This window comes from Xiphias gladius, chromosome 12, assembly GCF_016859285.1.
Source record: "Xiphias gladius isolate SHS-SW01 ecotype Sanya breed wild chromosome 12, ASM1685928v1, whole genome shotgun sequence".
In the NCBI taxonomy this organism is placed as follows: domain Eukaryota; kingdom Metazoa; phylum Chordata; class Actinopteri; order Istiophoriformes; family Xiphiidae; genus Xiphias; species Xiphias gladius.
The window spans coordinates 2187802-2214599 of NC_053411.1; the positions used below are offsets into that span (position 1 = coordinate 2187802).

Consider the following 26798-nt stretch of genomic DNA (forward strand, 5'->3'; position numbering starts at 1 on the left):
GACTTTGATAAATAATTGGGTAAAACTATAGTATTTGATGACCTTTTGCTAAATAGTTATGATTATTACAAAAATATTTAATGTGTTCTATTACCAGAGCAATAATTTTTAACATGTGATGGAGAGAGGCAGCCTGTGTCTCAGACTGTCTGTGTGTTTGTGTGTGTGTGTGTGTGTGTGTGTGTGTGTGTGTGTGTGTGTGTGTGTGTGTGACCTCCTGCTCCACAAGTAATTCATCACACACACTGTGTTTAGACTGGAAACCGTTTCCATGTGAAATGGGCCTCTTCTGACCTGGCTCTTAAATGACACCATTTAAAGCAACTAAAAATAAGACATAATGGAAACAACATGCCACTTTATTGATATACATGATTTAGTGTTGCAAGCGAAGTTTTCAAATCTCACATGTAGCTTATAGACCAATCATTTAGGCATTTTTCACAAACCTTCCTCTTCACTAATTTTTTCACCAATTTTGTACATTATTGTCAAAAACTTTAATGCATGTGAGACTTTAAAAGGACATTAGTGGAAAAAAAGGGGTATCTTCACACCCACAGGTTGTCAGATTCACAGCACTTCTGAGTCAGTGGAGTAAGTGCTTATGGCTGAGCGGCAGCCAAGATATAGTTTGCTTAAGCCAAAATTGGATGCCTTTGAAATCCCAGAGTTTAAATATGTTGGACGTCTTTGAACCTGCCAAATATGTGGGGAATTAGGACCTGGAAACTTTGAAGGGCTTTCAGAGTTTCAGAGCTGGGCAGTGCCCTAGAGTCAAGGCAGAAGAGAAGGTTGTTTGGCTCCAGGCTGGACCTGGAAACAACACTGACCTTTGACCCAAGGAAGCTTTTGCTCTTCTTTGGGTCGGAGAAGGTGGATGTCAGCGAGCTGTTGGGAAGTGTAGGCAGCTTCAGGTGCTGGCCGAACAGGGATGTTGAGCCCTCCTGCATTACCATCACCTGCCAGAGAAACAGCGACAAACCGATATGATCAGAGGGTTCTTTGCTTTGAATGACTGTTATTCAGTTTCCAGTTATGAAATTCAAAAGAAGGGCTGGTTATCAAACTTAAGTACTTTTGGGTACTGACAAAATGGTCTTTAGCACCGAGTATCAAATCTGAGTACATAAGGTTGGCATTGAATGTTTAGTCAGATTATTTATCTTGTTTTCTTATTCTTTAGCCATTTTAATAATTTGATAGGAGAATATCTATTCCCAGTTACATGAAGTTCTTCACTATTGGGATTCCTAGTCTGCCACTGATGTATTTAGAGGCAGTAGTGAAGACTTACACCAGTTGATTTTATATCCCAATACTGGACTGATTATTTTGTATCTAGAAAAACAACAACATATCATCCACATATAAAGCTATTTTGTGTGTTTTAATGGTACTTTAACGGAGTCAGTGTGTGGTTAGTCTACCTTGGCATAATGATTGCTAGCATGGGGGAAACAGCTAGCCTCAACACATATCTTCCTTGTTTAATCCATTGACAAATAGAAATATACAATACTATGCCAAGCTGTTGCTTGCCAAGAAATAGTTTGGTCCATAACTCCCCCTCTAACCACAAATTGTACCTTTAGATTTCTGTTTTGGTATGGATTAAACAAACAAAATGTGTGTTAATTAGTGAGATTTAGAGGTGTTGGCATGTACTGTTTTTTTTATTTTGAAATGAGACAGGCTAGCTATTTTCTCCTGCTGACTTGGAAAGAAAGTGAAAAAGTGTATTTCCAAAAATGTTGAACTATTTCTTAGGGATGACTAAGAGATGGCTTTTATTAGACTCAAGGAACACTTGACTAACGAATTAGTGCAATCATTGCCAAGAGCAGCAAATGTCCACACAGTATACATTCAAACACCTAAATCTGCCTGTTTTTGCTGGAATATCCTGCAGTCATTACAGGGCCAGCATGATGGCCAAATATGCAAGTTAAGACAACACTGTTGCTTCAGTGTCTATATTGGAATAACAGTAAATGTGCACACTGGGATAAAACCATTGGTACCATTATGTGAACAGAAACCTAAAGCGACTTTATATCCAAATTTTCAGTCATGTTTAGACAGGGCATCAAGCTTACTTTTGAGTCTTCTGAACTTCGTTTATGAGGATCCCGTTGCTGTGAAAGAAAACATAAGAGACAGGTATTTATCATCTACAACGTAAATCTATAGAACTCATACAAAGAAATTTAGCATAGCTAAATAACCTTTTATTATTATCCAAATCTGAAGTATTGGGTGTGGTAAAGTAACTTATACAGTATAATCTACCTAGACCATAGACCTTTCAGTGATGACTCTTCTCCTGACAGTGGAGAATTTGAGCTGCGACATGGTCTATATGAGCACTTGAGCTCTTCTGGAGGCTAAGAAGGGGGGTGCAGGGCAAAGTAAATAGAGAGCACTTAGCTCCAGTCATAAAACCTCCCGACTACAGGGGTTCTCTGGCCAGGGGCCAACTGACTGATTGCACCCGACAATGAGGAAGCAGCTGAAGGTAAACTGATGCCAGTTTATCACTTGTAATAAGTACAGAGAGCTTTAATGTCAAGCTCAGCTGAACTTTATGCTGCTGACTTTAGTCATTCATTAAACAAACTGTATATTTCAGAATAATTTCTCAAATAAAATGATGAGAGGGTCAGACAACACTGGTCATACAATAATGCAGCTTCTACAGAGTAGAACAGATAAGATGGGGTGTTTAGGTTACACGTCCTGCACTGTAACACAATGACATTTGGCTTGCAAAGTCACACTATGCTTATGAACAACAGCTGCTGCACCTACAAGCCAAACAAAGGAGTTTTCTGCTAGGAAACATTTTTACTCCTGTGCCATTACAGTATTAACATTTCTAAAATTTTGAAGTTTAATTGACGATGAGACTGGTGATTTTCTATATTTTTTTATGTGTCAACATATCTCATGGAAATACCAAACCAACAATGAATGTATCCTGCTAACAAATTGTGTGTGTATCCAAAGCCTACTTTTCCTGTATCTTAATCCTCTGTGCCGAAGAACTCCATTGTTATCCAAAAACTATTAAAAACACATTAATGAGCCACACTGTTTACCTATTTTGACTCCCACACACGCTGTCCTGCTGTCAGAAATACTTACTAGATCAGCAAATGTGGATTAATCTGCAGCTGAAAATAGACCCCAACAAATGCGCTATTTTCTTACGTTTGAGTAATGGAAATAACTGAACCTTTTGGGGGTTTTTTTGTTTGTTTTGCTTAGCTAATGAAACTATACATTTATCAACTGTTATTAAAGATTTATGTCTTCAATAGGAAACAATGAATTTGGAGCTGAGCACAACAGATAGAGTAGAGAAGTCATTAAGTATTGAGAGATGTACTTGCAAATCGCTGGTTTGGGTCTTTTGTTGCTAAGAAGACAAAAAAATAATACGACATGAATGGCTGGTCTCAAAGACCTATTGTTAATGTAGCCTTAGCAAGGCATTTGAACTCAGGGACTATCAGTTTAAGACAGCAGATCTACTGACCAATACAATGTGGCTGAAGAATTGTAAGATGGCTGTGTAGAGATATTTGAATGTGCACAACAGTGTTTCTGGAAATACAGCACTGAACTCCATCGACTTCTCTTGGAAAAATAGAATTTTTTTCCTGCAGCAGTGGATGTGTGTTGCATTAAGAAAAGTCACTCAAGCCCCAGCCACCCGCTCGCACTCCTACCCCTCCGGCTTTCAGTAGCTTTCTACGAAACTCCTCCGTTGGGTTGTTGAAGGTGAGTTTCTCACAGCGGAGATGATTGACAGGTGGGTGGCCCTCCAGGTGGAGGAACAGGTCGTAGTCAAAGCGAACTTTCTTCGGTTCTTCCTGAGGAAAAGTGGTGTTCCAGGCAGAGAGGAGAACAATCAAATTCAGTCTATCAGGACTTTTCCAACAGTATGCTCTTTTATAAACAAGTACACTACTTCACATAAAGGCTGAATTCAGATCCAAACTACCATGTTGTCTCCAACAGGCACAAATTTCTGAGATAGTAACTTTTTCTGGTTCTCCATAATGACAGAAAGTTGACAGATGATGAGCTGATGATCCCCCACATTAACAATGTGTTAAGAAGATATTTTCAAGTTACTTTTATGGGAGGAAACTGCCAAAGTAGTAGTAGTTTATAGTAAATGTTGCAAATTACAGCATTGTTTTGCAAGATGGAAGTAATGTCACAAACTTGTGCACCTTCTCCAACAAATACTACTAGATTTATTTGTGGCTAATCCACCAGCAAATTAAAGATCTGACAAGCCAAGGAACTTAATCACAATGATTCAAAGATCATAGAGAAATCTGATATTGCTTTTCCAGGCTTGGGACCCATTAGCAATTTTAATTGTTTTTTGTTTTTTGTTTTTTTTTTATTCCAAAATGCAACTAAACTAAAACATGATTAAGAACACTATTTTGTAGGACTTCATGTGCAAGACAGATGAGCATTATAATAGAAGACCTGAACCACCTGCAAGGCTGTCAGTGTTATCCACATTTTTAAAAAAATGCACGTTATCCCATTCACTTATGGACTGTCAGTACCAGGTGCTTCAACTAAGTAGAGGAATGATATCCACTTAAGCAGCTTTAGCACAGAAATCAGAAAAGTCAGTCAACCAATTAATTTCCTGCTGTTTGTATTTGTTGATGAGACCTTAGCCTGATATCTGCAGACAGCTGCTAAGTAATGTTAGCTACCCAGCAGGTAGAGAGGGACTGAACAAAGTAGATGATGTGTTGTCAACAAACACAGCTTGCAGATTCCTTTTACAGTCTGTTATTCTTAGATGTGACTGTTAAATTCTCTACGAGATAGCCTGAGCCAGCGAGCCACCTATAGACAGACAGAGGCACCTGGAGTCACGACACTGCCCTAAACTGTGATGTGTTGAAGTTAGGGGATTGTCGTGACTCAACACAGCTAATCATCTACATTACTTTTAGAAAGAAAATAAACTTTGTATACTCATTTAAAAATAAATTTTCATGATGAGAAGACATAATTTGAATAAACTGAATCAATTAAAATATATCTCTCAGCCCTTCTTCAACACCCAGAAATATTTAAGAGATGGTTTCAGAGGTATAAACCTTATTTCAAAAACTCAGACAGTTGACTCATTTATATAATCACACAAAATATTATTGTCATATTGCATATCCCTAGTCAATAGTCACTTCTATTTCTCTTTCCTGAATCTTTAATGGATGTATTTCAACATCAAAAGCTAAAATCTACTCACTGAAAAGCAACTTTGGCATACTACCTTCAGACAACCAAAACAAACCTGATGGAACAAGCAGATGAGGAGATTTAACGAAAAATATAATGAAATGAGAAAGGGGGGGGGGGTCCAACATTAATAAATAAAAAACACAGTTTGCTGGTGAGAAAAATCGTTAAATGTACCTTGTTTTTGAAGTAAACTTCAATGGGCAAGATGAAGCCAGCGTATCCAGACTCCTCCACTTTGTACGGTGGGTCCTTGCACACTGAAATGAAAGTGAAGTCTGCTATTAAAGAGAGGCCGTTAACCTTCCAACAAGGTGACTAACAAAAAAGAAAGACTGGTTTAAATTAATTTAGTTCTGTTCACCCAATCACTGCTGAGTGTACAGCAGTTGTCTGTGTGTGTGCGATGGCGGCTGCTAGGGGATAGGTGCTCTGATGTACACTAACAGTCCAAACCAGTATTATAATTATCATATTCTCACAGGATGAGACACAAAAAAAATCAGTTGAAGAAGTGTATGAACACTGACTGTTGACTTTGCTTATGAAAGTCTTTCAGAGTGTCACTGAATCTACTGAGCTACTAAACCTGCAGCTCCATTCTCATGAGATCTCATTAATTCCTATTTCTATTGCTTGCGCTAATGTGTTAACACAAAAAAATGTGATTTAAATTAGAACCAGGGCCTTTAAAGTTCATGAATCCACCCAGCTAATGACAAGATGAAGACTTCCCACCTCAACCCCATGGGCTTTTAAAGACAAACAAGCTCTACTATAACTTAGGTGTTTCCCCCGGAGGCGGTTGTTTGTCAGCCTCAATCCCAGCGGACCCTGCAAAAAAAGTACCAATTAAGTCCGTGTATGTGGAGACCTGAATGTGTTTACTTGATGACCAGATAAATCAGTTTTTAGCTTTGGTTCATTTTAGATATTGTTACTTCATGGCAAACTTCCAAACCAAATCCTGCTTGGCACTGGGGATGTGCGTGATTACTTAACTAAACAATTACATGTTGCTGCCCAGCAGAAATGCCAGTTGGTTAGACTAATTATTAATATTTTATTAATGTACAATGACAGTTAGCTTTTCTGAGATGTTACGCAGCCCCAGCAAACAGCACACGCTAGTGCCTAGACGTGGAAAACAAGCAAGCTGGAAAGTGGGACATAAGACATCTCATAAACCTGCACAGTTTGGCAGTATTTTGATTAGAAAATGAAAATAAGATTGTATGTAGACTGTGTTAGAAAAAAACTGGCCTATAACCACTTGACCGGAGTGATACATAATCGTATTCAGCACAGATATGTGGACTTAACCGGCAAGGAAAGAAGGCTGGTGCTCGTACTGCTAACCTTAGCCACACTAAGCAAACAAATATGACATGCAGTGTTTCCCATTAATTTCCAAGACTGTGGTGGCCCACCAGTCTAATTTGTCCCACAACAGGTTCATAATTAACAAAAATTATTTTCACATTTCTCAGAATAACATAAAAGATCCCTAACGTAATGTTTTGCGCTGTTGCTTCATTGTAGAGCTGTGTGAATCACTAAGTCGCCCCCCCAACACATTGAGAATGGATGGTGTGTCACAGTTGGACTGACCACAAGTAGAAATCTCGATGCAACAGTTGGCCAGTGGGTTGGAGCACGAGAGGATAAGGAATCATTTTTATTTCATTTTGTGAGAGAAAAGTCCTATGACAGACTAGCCTAATTTTAAATATCCAATTTGAGGCTCTCTTTTAGGAATGGAACAATGGTGCTGAACCACTGAAATGTACTCCAGCACCATCAGTCAGTCACAGATTGCATACACTTATACGATTTCTGCAAACAAACTTTTTTGAAACTGATAGCAATATCGGATCCAGAAATTCTAATGCTACACCTGTAATGTAACACGCGATAAATTGCTTGTTTATTTGGATTCACGTAAGAATTTCATACTTAGGGACAATACAATGAACACCACATATCAACTTACATCTACATAATGACAATAGTAATACAACACACATCTGCACTTCTGGTACTATGAAAACGTTTTAGGCACTAAAACAAGGTACTTGGCAGGTAGGTTGTTCAAAGTCTTGGAGACCTTGCCACCATTCTTCTGTGGATTTAAGCAGTCTAAGTGTCTTCTGTCTCTTCATGTAATGCCAGACTGATTCCATGATGTTAAGATCAGGGCTCTGTGAGTGCCAGACCATCTTTTGCAGGACTCCTTGTTCTTCTTGTCTCTGAAGATGGTTCTTTATGACTCTGGCAGTATGTTTGGGCTTGTCATCATAAAACATTAGATACAGTACTAGAGGAATTACAAGAGCTCCAAAACACTCAAGCTCTGATCCATCATTTACACAACTATTATTATCTTGCATATTCATTCTTAAAGAGCTGCTCCACTGACTACACAAGTCTTCACTAAAGGTCCACTCATTGGCTTTCAACTGTATCCCACCAGTTTACTTAGCAGAAGGAGTTTGCTCAGAGCAAATTTATTAATTATTATATACTGAGCAAACTTGTCTGAGGAAGACCATGAGATGCAGTTGAAAGCCCCAGGGAAAAGCTAGTAATTAGACCTTGAGCTAAGTTTTGTTAGGGAGTGGGGGGGTTAATATGATGACTACCTATTAGAGATTATAATATATATATTATTAATTATTGTCCCATTATCATTATTACAATAATTAACATTTTTTAGAGCTGAAATTCTTAATCAGAACCTACTTTGACAGTCAATTAATCATTTCATTTCTCAAATTTTAGTGGCAGACCTAATATTAACATTGTCATAATATTTTATCATAATAACATTATCTTTTTTTTTTCTACCAAAAAACTATTAAAACAAAAGTATGTTTAAAAATCAGGAGACATTTGATGTGTTTGCAATCAAGACTCAAGAATCTGACTTAGCATTTGGTGCCATGTACTTGACAGGCACTCAAAAGTATTTGGTCCGAAGTGCATTTTTAAAGTTGCAGCCCACCAGTGTAGTACCAAGAAGGAATATATAGCAAACCACAAAAGTAATAGCTTCATGGCTTCCTAAGCATACAACTGACAGCTTGGCTCCCAGGGATGGAGGAGACCTTGGAAACATCTTGAGTCATCTTCAGCACTAACCAGGCTTTGGCATCTGTCTAGTCATTACTGTGCTCTTCTGTTTCATTTTGGAGCCCCACCCCTTCAGGAAGCAGCAGTGATTGATAGCTTGGCTGACTACGCTGAGGTCGACCTCACCACTGGGGCCACGCCATCCAAAACCCAATACCACTGAGCAAATATTATGGGTTAGAGTTAATTGTGCCAGTGGGTCAGGTTCAATTACACACAGCTAAAAGAGCCTATTCACCGCCACACCTTTGTATAAACCGAGGTGGAGAAAGAGATGAGCTGAACCACCCCAAAATGGAAAGAAAAATTCACACTCAAGCACATAAACTCTGTACATGTGGTGGTATATTTTCTTATTGGCATTGATAACTGGGTAGATGTGATGTCATGCTGAGATATTTTCAGTGTAGCTACAGTGAAATACACACTTCACATATAAAGCCTGACTGGATTTTTAAGGCCAATACTCTTATCAATATTTGAGACATGTACTGAGTGGGACATTTTACAGCTAAACAGAAGCTTCATATGGATATCCATATAAATACTTGAATGAAAGTAAAAAATAGAGAGAAGACAACACTCTGCAGGGTTCTTTGAAAAGCAATTTGGAAAATAGAAAATAACTAACATCAAAGATCAAAGTTCATACTGTGTTCAGTATGTCTAATGCTGAATCATACGCTATTTTCTTACATTTTTCAATGCAACATTTTTTCAACAATTAAATGAGCAAACCTTGATTTTGGCAGGAAGCCTGTACAAAAGAACTTAATAATAAGTTGATTAATTGATAGTCAATTAGCTTTTTGTGTCATTTTTCTATCAAGAACCCCAAACACTTGCTGGTTGGATCTTCTCAAATGTGAGGATTTGATGTTTGTCTTCGTCAAATCTGATAGTAAAATAAATATATTTGGGCTTTGGCTAATGGTCAATTAAAAACAATCACCTTGAGTTCTGAGAAATGTTCCACTACGTATTGATGTTTTATGGAAAAAAAACAATTTACTGAGTTGAAGTGGTGGTTCAAATTGATACAGTGAATCTGTTCTAGTTTATTTCAGTGTCCCAGTACACAAATTTAAAAAATAGTGTGTTTAAAAAAAGTGTATGATATCATATTAGGGTTTTCCTGCAGTATTTTATAGTTTTATAACAGAGGCGAGCCACCTTGTCTGAAATGCAAATCACCTCTGCTAATGTAATAAAAATAATATTTGAGCGGAAATGAATAGTCGATTAATAATTAGCTATATGAAAATGAATCAGCAACTTTTTTTAATCACCAATTACACGTTTTAGTAATTTTTCAAACCAATAACTCTAACCATTCTCTAAGCTGCTGTTTCTCCAATGTGAGTATTTGCTGCTTTTCTTTTATATCATTATAAACTGAATATCTTTGGGTTTTGAGCTCTTGGTTGGACAAAACAAGAAATTTGAAGGCGACACCTTAGGCTCTGGGAAACTATGATAGAAATTATTATTACTTTATTATGTATTATTTTCGGATTGTTGACAAGACAAAAAATATTAACTTTGTTGCAGTGCTACAGTAAATAGTATATTTTTATAAAATTAAACACTAACCTTCCAGGAAAAAGAACCAAGGTGCTATTTTGCAAAAGCAAAATATATGATGAGTTTGGTTATTGTTTAAGGCATATTAGATATGAAACTACATTGATCTCCAGATGACAAGTCACTTATCTTCTGTAAACAAATTCCCAGGGAAAACCCTGCATGTCTATCATGTTTTCCTGACCTTCTTTTTAAACAACAGCCATAACAGCACTCTAGAGATGAACACTGTCTGAAACCTGTCCAGACTCACTGTCAAGAAAACCCTAGACGTATTGGAACAGAACTGTTAGGTCAAGTAACAGTTAAGATGAGAGAAAAAGCCTAAAGCTTTATGAAGACACAAGATAAAGTGACTAAATGTGAGGAGAAGTCAGGGTAGCATCTTGGCTGGGGTTCAGTAGTTCAGGTTGAAAAGGTTACCATTATCTGAAGGAGCGTCTGAGAGGCAGAGATGCACAATGCAACCACTGACCTGTAACAGAAAATTTGCCAGTGGTCACAGAAGCTTTCAAATAGGGATAGGGCTGTGCCGTTTATTAAAATGGCCTTGGTTTAAACTGAGATGCCAATCACAGAACAATGCCAGTCACTATGTATTTGCCCTTTCTACGCAGACTGGTTTGTAATGAGGCCAGACCAGACGGCAGGCCTAACCATAAAACAAAAGACAAGATTGGAAATAAGAAATTCTTTGGAGAGGCTTGCGGCTTAAATATGAGCTCCTTCCGCTTCCCGATTTACTGTTAATCCCTCTTCATCCTAATGGAACTATTCATTTCAAAATCAGTTGTCCAATAAATGCGTGGCATTTGGGCAGCAAGTGTCCACATATGTAGTGGAGAGATAAAACAAAACATGTTTGCTAATATCCAGCAGAGAACACTGACAAGTTTCTATTTCAGTTGTAAAATGCTCACTTAGTAAATACTTGGTCAAAATTTTTTAATTACCGAAATTAAGGGAACCTTATCAAAAATGGATATGTATAAAATATGCAATTTGACTCTCAAATTTCTACATCAGCCAAAAACATCCAGGTGGAAGTATTTGTAGTTAGAAGAGTAATACACACTTATTGTTACCTCTCCTCTGAGCTCTGCTATAAGAGGAAGATTTAAAGTTGCAGTCATCAATATTTTTATATTAAGAATGGATCTAATGACTGTGTGTATTGTGAAAGAAGTTGAGTAAAGGACAAAACCACAGAGAATTATCACCAACTCTGCAGTTCTCCGAAGTTTTACTGAGCCTTTTAGCCTCTTTTAACTCATTGTTTTATGGCCCATAACTTTAATGTATTGTTCAGTCTCACAGCTCTCATCAACCTTGGTTTAAGCAGCAACAGGCAGCCGTTTTCTGATAAACTACTGTACACTACCTGCTCAGCACCAAATATCAGATAGTTATAAAATAGCAAACAAACCCAGTGGATCATTTAACAGCTGAAGAGCTAGATATTTTTCCTCAGTAGTTGGTGGGGACCAAAACAGAGCTACAAGGAGAGTGAATATTGAAATTAAATTCATTAGATGGACATAAAAACTCGAAATTAAAGCTAATATCTACATCAGCCAAAAACATCTTATAAAGATGTTCCCCACAACATCTTTCTAAGATGGTAATATGCCAGATGTGATGTCTAATGTGGTCAAAAAACTGATTAGGACAGTATTAAGAAATTCACTGCAACTATTCTACTGCTGAATCGATGAACTAATCTGTTGGTTAACAGAAAATTACTGTAGTAAAAAGTGATTCATTGTTAAAGTCATGCTGCAACTTCTCCGATGTGTACATTTGCTACTTTTCTGTTTTTTCATAATCATAGTAAATTGAAAATGAACATGTTGATGGACAAAATGATGGTTAATTGTGAGTATTTCTATCCTTTTATACACCAAACATTAATCAAGAAATAAAGATTAATTGATAATGAAATTAGTTGTACTAATTTATTCCAACCTCAACATTTTAAAAGTTATCATTAACTAAATATTTTCACTATCTATGGCAGTGATTTAACTGGTTACTACAAATGTCCAGGACCAAGCAACCACGGTAGAAAAAAGATAACTGTTACAAAGCTCCTGAAATATATAGTGAGTCAATGTGAATCTGTGCGATATTCTGGCCAGTGATTACTTAAATATTCCAAAAACCTTAAATACCTTACTTAAACATGTTTTTCAACAAAATCTTTTCTTCATTTAAAGCTACATTATGTAACTTTTTTAGTTGTTACTAGTTTTAGTTGAAATATGCTCCAAAATATGTGTTAATGTGGAGAGGTGCTGTCAAAAGACTGTGACCCAGACTCATTGAACAGTTTGTCAGCAGTGCAGAGATATTCCCATCTAAAGTTTTGGATTGAGCCTAACCTTTCTAACCAACCAGAGAAGGCAAAACTCAGGGCTGGGAAGTTATGGATGTCAATCAATCTGTGAAGGCGCCTCTGGTCTACTACTTCTGTCACACCAAGGCTTCAAGTTATTATTAGCTGCTGGAAGACCAGTGTTGCCCCTATATGCACTAATTGTGAGCCCTGCTGAAATGTCACATGGTTCATTAATATTCATGACAAATGTAACCACTGCAACTTGTGCTTTCTACACTGCACACAGCTGACTGGCGCTAGTATGAAACAAAGGGGACCCTATCACACAGCCACAAATTCACAAAAAATTACGGATGTCTGTAGGGAACACTACTGAACCTTGTGCAAACATTGCACCTACGTGAGGTTGGCACCCCATGTGCTCAGCATATCATTACAACTATTTAAATTCATTTGTCCACGTTGGTGCACACAAAATAAAAATTTCTGCTGGAACCAGTTTTTAGAAAATAAATCTTAAAATTTTAAGCACAGACTTATTATGTCAGCACCCCATTAACACGGCAAATAGCATTTCTATTTATGTTCAATAAAAGTGGTGTAAGTAATTTTCTGGGTTAGGGCCTTTCATTCTTCAACATTTATTACTACAGCTATCTGGGCCTTAAGAGCCTTTCACATGTCAAAGGCTTCCAGTAAAACAACAGACATGACAGGAGAATAGGAATAACCCTTTCTAGAATTATTCTAGTTGAGGTAGTTTTAGGTAGTTCTTCCACCAACGTGTGTAAATACAGGTCGGGCGTTGCACGCTCATGGAGCCTGCACAACAGCACTGCCGCTGAAAATAATCCTAGGTGAAAAACTGAAAACTTCACTATGGCTTACTCACAGGCTAGCAATCTCTCAAATCCTACATTAGCTGAGACAGCAAACATGACTGACTCTCATGCTAGCTTGATTTCCAGAACTTTCATATTGTAGCTTTATCAAAAGAAGACAGACTTATCAATAATCTAAACCCAAACAGCTTTACAAAAAATTGTCACTCAATAAAATAGTGAGAAGTGAATTTGATATGTAAATATATGATTTAAGAATAAGTAAGCAAAATTACCATTTTGACCAGGCATCCAGATGTTCAGGTTGGGCATTCATGTACAACTTTTAACTACATACAGTACAGCCAAGGGCCAGTTGACTGCCAACAGTCACATGCATTCTGGCCCTGTGCAAGTGTAAATAAGTTGTAAGTAGTGTGTGTTGGACTCCAAAGAACACTGCAGGCAGATGAACAAAAAGACATGAGCAATCATTTTCATGTCAGTTTTGGAGTATAAATTATCATTTGGAGCGGAGTACTGTATATTTCCTGGAACAGACCAAAATCTTAGAGTATAGCAGTCTAACAAACATTGAGAAGTATGATGTGAGCCTCTGTAACAATGGTGGGTGGTGATTAGCAGCTCAGTAGGGATGGTGTTTCTGGTTGACTGAGCACAGTCCTTTAAAAACAACCTCACACTATAGTTTTCTCCACAGTCTGGCAGGAACTCCCCTGACCCAAATGACCTCACACTAATCAGCAAACGACAAGACCCTCCAACCCAAATGGGGGTCAAAATGAATCTGCCAACATTAAAGTCCAGAATGCAAGAAACATCCAAGTTTTCTGTTGTTAGCCAACAAACTAGATAAGAGGGACAACAGGTGGCTAGCCTGAGGCAGTTAAAGGTTGAGCAGGGGTTAGGAAAACAGCATACACTCCTCACTTCTTATCATGTAAAGTATCTTCATCTGGTTAAATTTGGGCTGATCTGATATAACAATCCAGGTTATCGTCTAACCCTCTTCCCTAACACCAGCACCTAAACCATCAGCACTTAACAAAGAAGTAACGAACATAGACAAAAGCATTTTTGCAATAAGAAACACACACTGGATCATAGGAAATATTACATGAACAACACCATATGCATATCCTGGACTAAAAGCACAAATGTGTGAATCCACACCCACCTCGAGGGACCAAACACAGATGGAGAGGTAGACTGGAGGATTGAAGTGAGGGGTGGGGGTTGGGGTTAAAATCATGAACATGCTCTTGATAGGTAAACAGCATGCACAGTGGGATGTGGTGCTGTCGAAAGACTCCCATATTGCCTTTGAGAACCATTATGTGTGTATGTTCTGACATTTGATGCTGCATCTTCTGAAGGGGTCTTTCAGGAAGGCACCCCGATCACAAGATTTAAGTGTCAATTGTCAAAAGATAAAGTAAACTGATTTAGTAAACTGACTGTTTTTGGCTATTCCAGCATATTAAAGATTACAGTATAAACTTAATGATACTGGCTTTTTGAGGCCAAAACCAGTATCCATATCTGAGAAGCCCTTAACATGCAGTAGTTTATTGTATGGGTCAGTCATCACAAACTCATTCTGTGCAGTCAATCGTTCAAACCAGATGCTGATCAAGGGAAAACAAAGTGGGAAAATGTACGTTATTAAAATGCTTTTTTTTTTTTTTCCAAGAAACACATAAGAGATTTCTTGATGTAATGAGGATCACTTAGTCATATTTATTCAAAAATAGTTACAGATATATACTGAAAATTTGAGCACTGACAAGCTGAAAAAAATATGTCAGTGTTCCCTGGTATGCAACTATGTAATAGGGACACAGTCTCTAAACTACATCAAACATATCCTTGGCATTTCTGTAGTGCAATAACTTGTTTCTTATTGGCCGACATATACACCAGTAAGAAATATCTGTGATAAGCAAATGCCCCACTCTATTAAATACCTGACAAATCAAAGTACTATTAAAAAGGTATCAAATTGAAGCAAAAATCATATGAAAATCATATGAAAATTGCAACTGTGCCCACAAAGGCCTAGTATAACCAGAGATATTAAAGGAACAGCTGCCACAGTATAAAAGGTATAGCAAAACCTGGAAGCCTCTGCAACCATCCTCTATGGCAAACAGCCAAGCTTGCCTTTTTTTTCTATATTCCTGCAGTTTTATGTTCCTCCATCAGCAGCCCACCTCCACTATCAGTGCAAATTCAGCCAAAATTACTTTCTTACTGTCTGGTAACAAAAAAAAAATATGTGTGGGCATAGGTGGTTGTGGATCATGTCTAGAAACTGGCTTCACCTGCACCACTCTTGGGTGCAAGCTATTTTGTACCTTGTCCATATGTGCACATGGGCTCCTTCAGACCTCACATGTATAGACATGCTAGTGAAGGGAGAGTATCAAAATACAGCTGTGCTAAATCTATATCCTGTACTCATTCATCATTTGGGGAGCTTGAATGTACTCACTGACACAGTAACACATTAGATTTTGATGTATCTTGTGTACAAGTTGAGTTTTTGCCCAATTGTTGCACAAATGGAAAGGTCAGAAGTCATTGAAACTAAAGGTGGAACAATTAATAGATTAGTTGATCCAAATTAATTAATTTAATTAATCATTCAAATAATTTTTACGTTTAGTATCATTGTGAATTGAACTTCTATGGATTTTGGATTGTTGGTTAGACAAAAGACAAGTGAACATCACCTACGGGTTTGGGGAAATTTTTCAAGGCATTTTTCCTCTATTTTCTGATATTCTGCAGACATAGCATTTATCCTCTAAGGTCAATAAAAAGCCAAAGCAAACTCAATGGAAATCTAGCCATTCATTGAGATACTTTGACATGAGGAAAATGTTGGTCGAGAGGCAATACAGACCTGACAATGGCATAAATGAAAGACAAAAAAAAGTCACCAAAATGAAATGGAATCATCCTCTGACCAGAAATATCCATAGTAAATGACCTAATGAAAATGACCAGTGAAATGTTGCTCTGGAGCTAAAGGTTGGATGTACTGCAGATTACTAAGTAACTGACTGACTCAGCCATTCTTAGGCAAAGAAGCTACCAAGAACAAAAAATTTAAAAAATCATGTGTCAGCACCAACCATCTAATTTCACAATCGCACCAGACCAATAACGTAACCTGTGACATTTTCATTTTAAAAAATATTTAAAATGTCAATTCTGACACTCTCCCTCATGATCTGATAGAGCATATGTGAGACTGATAAAAACATTTGCTGTTTTAAATACCTGGTTAATGCGTCTTTTCTGGGAAACATTCTCTGAGGTGGGAAGACCTAGCTGAAACACTGACTTCGTCTTGCACTTGAGCAAACTACTTTAAAGAGCTTTGAATCACAGCAGTTTGTGACAAACATTTCTGTTCTGTCACATTCCAGCAAAAGCCATCATGGCTGAATAGATGAAGAGCAACACAATACTTTAAAAAAAAAAAAACCCAAGAAAAAGAGACATTAACGTACAACAACTTGCCAATTGTACCAGCATTAAAAAAAACAGGAATTCCACCCATTAGACACTCTCCCTCATGGTCTGATAGAGCATATGTGAGACTGATTAAAACATTTGCTGTTTTAAATACCTGGTTAATGCGTCTTTTCTGGGAAACATTCTCTGAGGCCGGAAGACCTAGCTGAAACACTGACTTCGTCTTGCACCTGAGCAAACTACTTTAAAAAGCTTTGAATCACAGCAGTTTGTGACAAACATTTCTGTTCTGTCACATTCCAGCAAAAGCCATCATGGCTGAATAGATGAAGAGCAACACAATACTTGCAAAAAAAACCCAAGAAAAAGAGACATTAATGTACACCAACTTGCCCATTGCACCAGCATTAAAAAAAAAGAGGAATTCCACGCATTAGAATAACTTTTTTGGTGTAATGTAGTTGTTTATCATCACTGTTTATTATCGCTGACAGACTTCGGATGTCAGTTATTTCTGGCTAAGCCAAAGAAGCAGTAGTCAATATTCTTCATTGTTTTGTGTGGGCAGGAATACAAATTTGGCAACTTTTAAGACCTCTATGATAACTTGAGTTCTCTGAATTGACTGGTAACAAAACTACTTTTCGAAACCATGACAATATAGGTTTGTATTCATTATCAAAGAATTTCCTTGGACTCTGACCAGTTCCTTCAAATGAAAGGGGACTGCTCCTCATCTGGATTTCCAAAGAGTCCTTCATATACTTTAAATAAACCAGATTAATCAAGCACTTACATTATACACATTTCATGGAGTACAAAAATAATGTTTAATTTTTTCCTGTTAATACAGAAGAATACAGTACAGTAATTGTAGATTTATGAGTCAGATCAGACATAATTTTCAACCACTGGCATAAACACATACATTTAATAGCATTAATGGGGATGGAAACGTCTGTTCTGTATTTGAGTCAACCAAATGCAGATTTTTACATTTATCAATAATTCATCAGTTTATCATTGTTGTTGTGGGAATTTTAAATGTAATGATTATAGAGATCCTTTAACTGCCCAGCTGAACATCCTAGTCATAATTATTACTGGGAGAGCAGTAGCAGTAGTTACTCCCTCAAGTACCTACCGAGCCCAACCGAAGACATTCAATGTGGGTTTCCTAGTCCACAGAACTGAAACTGAAACATAGATTGAAAACTCCTTGTACCACCCAAACAAAAAGAAATCCACATTACATGATATTGAAGTGATATTGCTTAGTCAGAAGAATAATTAAGTAACTTAAAGGATTCAAACAAGTTAGCTAATCTTTTTCAAATAGAGTCAAAAAGTTCCTTGGGAACTTGGGAGGGACATTGATTAATGTTTCAGTTGTTTCTTTTCCATCAATTCATTAATTGTTAGTGTATAAAATGTAAAAAATAATTTTTTTTTTTTTTTTTTTTTTTAATTTTGAAAAATACCAGACACAATTTACCAGGGACTAAACTGACATTTTCAAAATTCTCGACCAACACTACAAACTCAAAGATTTAATTTACAATAATATAAAGCACAGAAGCTGGAGCCCATGAATGTTTGGTGTTTTTGTTTGGCAAATGATTCCCACAATTAACTAATTTTGATTTATTTTCTGTCATTGGACTAATGGATTAAATTAAACCACTGTAACAGAAATGGCACAGAAACAGTTAATGTTAGTTGTGGTAAATAATTTCACCATTTGGCTCTATTCATCTCATTGATAAACTCAAATTCTCCAGCTTTGGTGTGTGGAGGTGCTGTAAATAAAAGACAAATGTTTTATGGCAGGGCCAAGCGAGAAAGCAGAGAAAGAGCTGCCAATAGACAGCCCATATAAACCATGCTTCAATAAACCACTTCCTCCAACGTCATTTCATTGACTGAACGAGGGAGAGCCAGCATTTACAGCTCAGTTCCTGTTATTTGGTGGTGGCTGCTCCGTCTATCTGCTCCACCTCCCCTTCCCCATCCTTTCATGCCAGCAGCAGCAGCCAGCCTGCAGCTTTCATGGCTCTTGCTTTCTTTGTGTTCGACCTATACAAGTAGGTATGATTTCTGACGAATCGTAAAACAATTACTGGCAAATTCCTGCAGCTCTTTGATTTCTACCAGTAACTGGAACTGGGGGATGAGGAGGGGATCCTAGGGTCCACCAAGTCAGGTATTTTCATCCAAAAACGCTGCACACAACCTCACGTTTAGTCCCTAATATACACACAAACTTAGAAAACACTCAAATTTGTGTCAGCTGAGATAAAGCTCCAGCTGCTGGATCAGAGTAATATTTCTATTTTTTTCTGATGCATTTTCTCTGGGGTTTTTTTTCAGCATTTTCAGTAAAACTGGACTCCTGACATCATAAAGTTGATCTTACATTCATCACTGCTTCAGAGCTGCATTTTGTTGAGTAATTTGAATTTTCCCAAACATTCTAAAAACTATTAACAAAAACCAACAAAACAAAACAAAAACTTCAGTGCAATCTCAGTTACAGTAGTAAACAAGTAATAAGAGAATGCGTTTACATGCACTGCAGCCCTATTTTTTCAAACATGGTTTATTTTCCATTTTAACTTTGATGTATTTTACATGTATTTTAGAGATTTAAGCTATGATATGCTGCTTCTCACGTGTTTTCTCTTAATTTTACGTACAGAAAACTATTCAGCAGTGGAAACTGACTTATTTAGACTTCTGGAGGTTCCCTGTTGTTAGTTTCAGTTCCATTTAGACAGTGAGTGAATTTCTTTTACATATGAGGACGCATTGCTACGGTTAAAGATCTCTCTCTCCATCATACACATACATACCCAAATTAAAAACAACAACTGCTTTCTATCCAAGTTTTAAGAGAATTTAAATTTGAATTTGTTAACCTTAAAGCTGCATTCATTATTTACCAACAAGATGATGGATGTATGATGGCCTTACAAAGTGCAAACACTTACCTATTTGCACAGTCAGCACACACAGAGCAATCTGATAAATATGTCAATATGACAAAGTCCAATAAATGGGAAAATAAATAAATAAATTTAAAAAAAACACGTAACCCTATTTAACTTCGAGTACACTTAGTAGATTTTTCTTGAGCTTTCAACTACGTCTTTCCTGGAGCTGCTCAGTTATGATGGAGAAACCCCAAACTGTATGACCTCCAAACCATGAAATCAAACCCTACGTTCCATCACTTAGCATCACATCCTCTTCTTGACAAAAGCAAAACAAGAAAGGCTTCAGCAGTGATTTTAAATGTCCCTGTAGTTTGCACACACATTCACCTCTAAAACATTTGACACCAATGACTGTCTTTATTTCAATTACATAAAATTAAATAAAAAAAGAAAAATCACTTGGGAGCCTTAGGGTAACTTCTTTCCTGGCCTGAAGAACAACTGAGAACTGATTATCATTCAAACTAGTTCTTCAGTACAAGAGAAGAGACAAACAGCTTTCTTTAAAGGTAAAGCTAGGAATGAAGAAAAATGTGTGGGGTATTGTAGCTGCCTGAAAGGAAGTGGAGTGCTGCAAAGAAGAAAAACTGTAACACGTTCTAATTTATAGCATAAGGCATCTTTAACAAGGTTTCAAGAGCTGGAAATTACATGGAAATACAAAAACACAGCATTAGAAGACAAGGGGGTCTTGCTTATCCGGAGCACGTAATATAAGTATTTCTACTGTGCACACATGTACGAAAAAGATTGTTTTCTTTTTAGCAAATTAATAATTTAAAAAGTATTCCAGTTTTGTAATCACTTCTTCTCTTACTGTAAAAAGTCACTAGTATTTTACTAAATGAAGTAAGGTATTGTGATTTCACTATTCAGACAGGCATTGGACAAAAGGAACCTACACATGCACTCATGTACAGGAACGCATCCTTCATCTCCTGCAAAGATATCTATACAGCTATTATCACAGCTCTGAGAGGTCACATTAGCAAAGCTACAGCAAAGAGGAAAGGAAAGCACTGCAGCTTCTGAGACCTATTTCAGCCTGAGGATCTGTATCTTATGTATAGGTCACTGCAGTGACTTGACGTATGTGGTATGTGCACACAAGCCACAAATTAAGCTGGAGCGGAGGATGAGGGGAGTTAAAAGGTTTAATGCGAGCGTCCCAGGAGATGGCCAGAGGCTAACATGTTGGCCCAATCATTAAGGCATCAATCTGTGGGTGTGTGTAATGTGTACACTGTGAGGGGCTTATACTGTCGCCAATATGGCTAACAGAACAGAAGGCTCTTTCTTTAAAGGAAAGGAGATACTCATCACCCTCAACTATTATTTTGTAGTTTGACTTGAAGGCCTTTTGAAAAGCCCAAAACAGGAGGTATAAACTTGAAGCTTCAGATAGCTCCACATGTAACCGCTGATGAAACTTAGTTTCAGAAGTTGCAAGTCACAGGACCAGCAATGATTCCATTATAGTTCTGTGACAAATAAGACACCACACTTGAAAACATAGCTGGACAAACCTCACACAGAGAAAAGTATTTGCCTCACTGGAAGTTTCCCCAGACATGTTTCATTTTTCAAATGTCTACCAGAGTGAAGGTTAACCTTTCCAACCTTTCCTAAGAAAAGCAGCATACAGCCACTGCCCTAACTTTTCAATAGACAGCATGCAGGAAAAGTTCAGCATGAGGAAAGTTCTGTCATGACATAAGGGATACATACCATTGTAAAGATGATAATTTTTTAATGGCATCACATAAATAGATCACAGCCACTTACACACATTCCTATTGAGAACAAATGAGGGGTTGATTTACTGCTGTTTAACAGATGTGTCTATGCTCATCCTCAAGACAGGAGTGGAGCATAAAATAGGAGTGTGAGTTAATTTCTAATATGGGTGTAACGGTACATGTATTTGTCCCAAACTCTTCAGTACCCGAGGTTCAATTCGTTTGAGACTTGTGTCAGTTTGGTACTACCTGTGAACCAGATAATTACTGTTGATTTAACCTTGTGCACTCTAATTATGTCTAAATCTTGGTTCTTGTGGTACATACGGATAACATAAAGAGAGAGTTCCACTGGGACAGGCTTGGCAGAGGGACAGTTGTGGTCTGTTAGCCAAACCATTCTAGATTAGCCCCTGGATGTACAGCTCATAGAGCAAATGTCTAAAACCAGAGCTGGAAGAGCCTTGTTTGGGGCATTTTATTGTTTTCCAACAATGAACAAAGAGTAGTGGATCGGACTAAGACCAGAGATGGTTGTGTTTCTCAAAACACTAAACAATCAAACTTGGTAACCCATTAAAGATGGCATCACCTAAATGCATCTATTGTCATATTTGAACCCAACTAATTATTTTCGATGTTTGCACCAGTGCACCTGACATTTAGTCTGCATCTGTGTTTGTATGTGGGTAGCATTATTTTTATTGCCCACCTGTATTCTGTAAAGACCCACTCCTACTCTGCCGTCTATTGGCTTTGACCACGATATTCTTCTTTGTTGAATATGGGTAGGGAAAAAGTAAAAAAGGAATGTGCGTGTGAAACTGCACTCTGTACTCCTCCTCGAGCAACATCACGACCTTAAAACATTTCGGCAATTGAAAACAAGGAGAACTATCGTTTGTTTTTGTTTCATTTTGTTTTTACATTACAAAGCACTTATTTCACTCTTTTCAAACAAACTCATTTTTGGGCACACACCGGTTTGAGATGCGTGCGCTTCAGAACCTGAGTGGGGACTAGAGGTTTCTCTGTGCAAGGTGCAGCCACCTTGCCTGCATCTGAGGTGTTTAGGGAACATCAGTAAATTGTAGCAACAGAAAATAACCTCGCACCCCCCAAACTGCATGAGTGCACATCGGTAACAAGCCGCACCACCCACCACCACAAGTAAATTCTCAACCTGTGTGAAACACTGAATCCTAACCCAACATCTCTGTCAGACACGGCCTGATCTGACCCTGAGCCAGAGCCTACAACATACAACAAGGCCAAAATATATTCCTTTGGCACAAAAAGGCTTGTCCCATTTCTGTAGTTCAGATATGATAAACATTATGCATTGCACTGCACCTTTATTCCTGTTTACAATCATTTACATAATGTGTTAAGAAACTACCAATGTGTACGGGAACTAAAAAAAAAGGTAACACTTAAAATGTGTTATTGTGGTGCCAAAATGTGCGATGAAAACTTATGGATGCACCTAAATTATGTGCCGGTGGACTTCAATGAAATTTGAATAAATAAACACAAGCCACAACTGAACAGGAATTATCCACAGTCCTCTATAAACAAGCATGCACTGAAGTCATCCAGGCAATGTATTACATTTACCTGTATAAATGAGCAAGAGATGCAGTTGATCAGGAATTATCCACCACCAGTAGCTGTCATTCATGGATTCATGTGTTCGTTTTTTTAAATAAATGAAAAAGCTGTTCTCTTCTGCATGGCTTTTTATCTTTCCTGCTGTGCCGAAAAGGCACCAAACCCCAAAACCCGAGGCACATGCCAAACCATGGATCTTATAATGATAAAAATATTTAACGCTAAATTTCTCATTTCTAAACTGGCAAATATGCCATTTCTGGTGTTTTGAAGAGTACAACACTGGAATATTAGAAGTCTGGTTTGGTTTAACTTGCCATGATATCACAGCCAGACCAGGCAAACTAAGACACCACCACACCCCCTTTGGGTTTCAAGTGTTTCTTCCCCTGTGACAAAAAGCAACTTGGTCTTAGAAAATACAAACAGAACCTCAGCTCTTTTGTATCTTTCCTGCACTGCATAGACCACAAATATAAACCTCTTTTCACCAAGCTGGCCCATTTCTTGCCCATTACACTGTCTTACATCTTTCCATAAAAATGACAATCCTCTGAAATATCACAAACACCTTTGAAGAGATGCCATCTCCAGAGTACATTAAATGGCAGCCAAGGCTCCAAATGAGGTGCTTAAGCAGCATGAGCCGCTACCGCCTATTGGCAAAATAGCACCCCCCTCACTGGTTCCAAAGAGCTTCTTTACCTCCATTTGTTCAAACGGCAGTGCCATTTCGCTGTCTCCATGGCAACGTCTAACGCTGGCCCGTTAACCGCATGGCAATAATGAAGCATGGTGGCAGCTTTACTGACTGATTCGTCATTAATCTTAATGCGTGTCTGGCAGCTTCTCTGGGCTGCACGACAAATCACTGAGTGTGGGAGGAAGTTACACTCATGGTCTCTCATGCCTTTCACATTCTTACTGCTTTCTATGTTTTGACTGCTACACCTCGTATGTGTATAGAAATTCGATTGATGACATGTTGATAAGAAGAGCAGTCTTTGAGCAATAAGGAAACAGCTGATGTGGAAAAGCTGTTTGAAATCCTATCAGCTTGCCATGTGAGCCTACCTGTTGTCATCACCTTTACAAAGGCATATAAAGCATGGCTTACACAAATCTAAACAATAGATGCCTCTTAAATTAAACCTGCATCTGAGCCAATTGGCAAAGACAGATTTCACTGTGTTTTTAAACTGTTCTAGAGAGTCTGAAATATGATTAAGTCTCCCTCCTTTCACTTGACCCCTACCTTTGAAATCCTGACAGGCCATTGGGGATCCCTGGTCCACATAACTAACGCTTTCCTGCTGCCATCCAGGCTGCAGAATAATGATGCAAGGTTCACACATCTAACCTCCATTTATCCTACACTGCAGTCAGTTAAATAAATGGATAAATGTTAGGTAAGGTCCAGGTGGAGGTATTTCAGCACACAGAACTCAAATTTAAATGTATCAGGTTAAAATTTTTAAAGGATTCAATTTTCTTTTAGTATCTTATCTTAAGGAAAAAAATTATATGGTGGAAAAAAATAAATAAATTCAAGCATGAAAGTCATCAGTCAAATCTGCCTTCACGAACTAGGAGAAACAGGGAGAAGTAAAAATTATGTTTCAGTCCATTTAGTTTGAGATGGGCTCTTTCCTCCCTGCACCGTCCCACTCCTCACACTAAATATCAGGTTTCCAAGGCGACACAGTATGAAACCAATCACAACTATTTTCCTAACACTTCAAAAATATTCCTGCTGTCCATAAAAGTTTAAAAAAAAAAAATATATCTATAGACTCCAAACCCAGCACTCAGAACTCAGTTCCTTTTGACAGGATTACTTTGTGCTTACGAGGTGTTTAAATGCCTCGTATTTTATTTTAGAGTGGATGAAAAGTCACCATGTGAGACATACAAGTGAGCAGAAAGCTTCTCTCTAAAAATAGGAGACTGTAATCTACAACGGCTGTAAAATGGACTTAATAAAATACTGTGGCCGCGCTACACTACACAGCATAGCTAGCTGTGGCCTTGCCAGAAAATCTGTAAAACTGTTAGTACTGACAACAGTTTGATCCTTGAGTAATGCTGTAATTTATCAAGCAAAAATGCCAAACATTCTCTGGTTCCAGCTTCTCAAATATAAAGTTTCCTGCTTCTCTGTGTTGTATGAATTTGTAAACTGAATCACTTTGGGTTTTAGACAGCTGGTAGGACAATATAAATCAATTGGAAGATGTCGTGTAGGGCTCTGGGAAAATGTGATGAGCATCTTTCACTATCTTCTAACATCTCATAGACCTAACAATAAAAATATTCATCAGATTTACTTGATACTGGGAAAAAAAAGGCTAGTTGCAACAAGCTTCCTGACCCTTGCATTTGAAAAACAAAGCTGGTTGGTTGGGAATTAACTAGATAATTTTAAATAGCTTTTGTCATATTGGGAATAATAACTCAAACCAAGAAGAACTGAGATATCTGATTTTGCAAATACTGCCTTTACAGTTATATTCACATCAAGGTTTATTTATTTAGATTATCAATTAATCATTTATTTGATCAGGATGCTACTTATGATTATTTATAATTTAATTTGCAATTTCTCAGAGACTGTGGTGATGTCTTCGATTTGCGTCTTTTGTCTTACCGACAGTCCAAAACCTTTACTGTCATACTGTATTTCAAAGAAAAGCAGCAAATCCTCCTATTTGACAAGCTGAAAGCAGAGAATATTTGGAATTTTTCCATGACAAATGACTCAAACAATAACTGATTATCAAAATAGTTGCCAATCAATTTTTTGTTGACTGACTAATCAATTAATCAATTAATCATTGCAGCTCTATAAATGTCAGAATATTTCTAAATTTCTAAGAGCCCAAGGTGACATCTTTAAAATGTCTTGTTTTGTCTGACCAACACTCCAAAACCTAGAAATATATAAAAACAACTCCTCACAACTGAGAAGCTTTAACTAGTCAATATCTGGCACTTTGGCTTGAAGAATTGAACAGTTAATTGATTATCAAAACGTGCTGAATAAATTTTCTGTGAATGCACTAATTGATTAACTGTTTTAGCTCTAATTTATAATCAAGCTTTGTTTTGGCTGGTTGAAATCACTGCAACATTCAAAATGGTGCCAGACCTCAAATCTAACCGGGACAGATGGTCCCAAATCATTAACAGACATTGTTGCTTTCCATTTTTGTAAATGGAAAAATGTTACTTTTCTGTACAACATTTGCATGTGTTCAGCAGAGAGAAGCCCCAACTTTGGGTGCTGACAAAAGGCACAGGAAATCACTGAAATACATTCATGGGGCAGGTACTAAGTAAATGACCTTATCTTATCCCAAAAACCCTCCAGGACTCTAACACAGGCGAAGTGAAAAACTTATATTTTTCAGTGCCTCATATTCACCAGTGGAATAGTGGGTGACATTAGTTTCAATGGAACAAAACACTAGATCCTGTTGAGCATTTTTAATAAATGAAACAACACAGTCATTCTCTCTGATCTATTTCACTGGGGCTGTGTTTCAACTAGAAACACTCAGGAGCATCTGATGACCCAACAGATCAGGAAGGACTTTAGCTCGCAATTTGTCACCAGGTAAAAATGCAGAGGCACCAAAGACTTCACCAGCACTGGAAAGATCTCAAGGCATGTGTCATTGCATGAGACTTACTGAAGGTTAAGTATTCTCCTGCTGGGCTTTAGGGCATAGTTTTAAGGCCACATATCATATTTATAAAGACTGAGCTGGAGCTAAATAGCAGG

General features: G+C 37.6%; 1 protein-coding gene across 2 annotated transcripts in view; it reads right to left on the reverse strand.

Annotated features, from left to right (window-relative positions):
* mllt3 (MLLT3 super elongation complex subunit) overlaps window positions 1-26798 on the reverse strand; it is a 55555-nt gene that overhangs the window by 25294 nt on the left and 3463 nt on the right. For both annotated transcript variants that reach the window (XM_040141190.1, XM_040141189.1), the window contains exons 3-6: window positions 5464-5546; window positions 3735-3878; window positions 2100-2138; window positions 834-962 (exon numbers count right to left, since the gene is read on the reverse strand). In XM_040141190.1, coding sequence (XP_039997124.1) covers window positions 834-962; window positions 2100-2138; window positions 3735-3878; window positions 5464-5546 — 395 coding nt within the window. The remainder of the gene's footprint in view (window positions 1-833; window positions 963-2099; window positions 2139-3734; window positions 3879-5463; window positions 5547-26798) is intronic.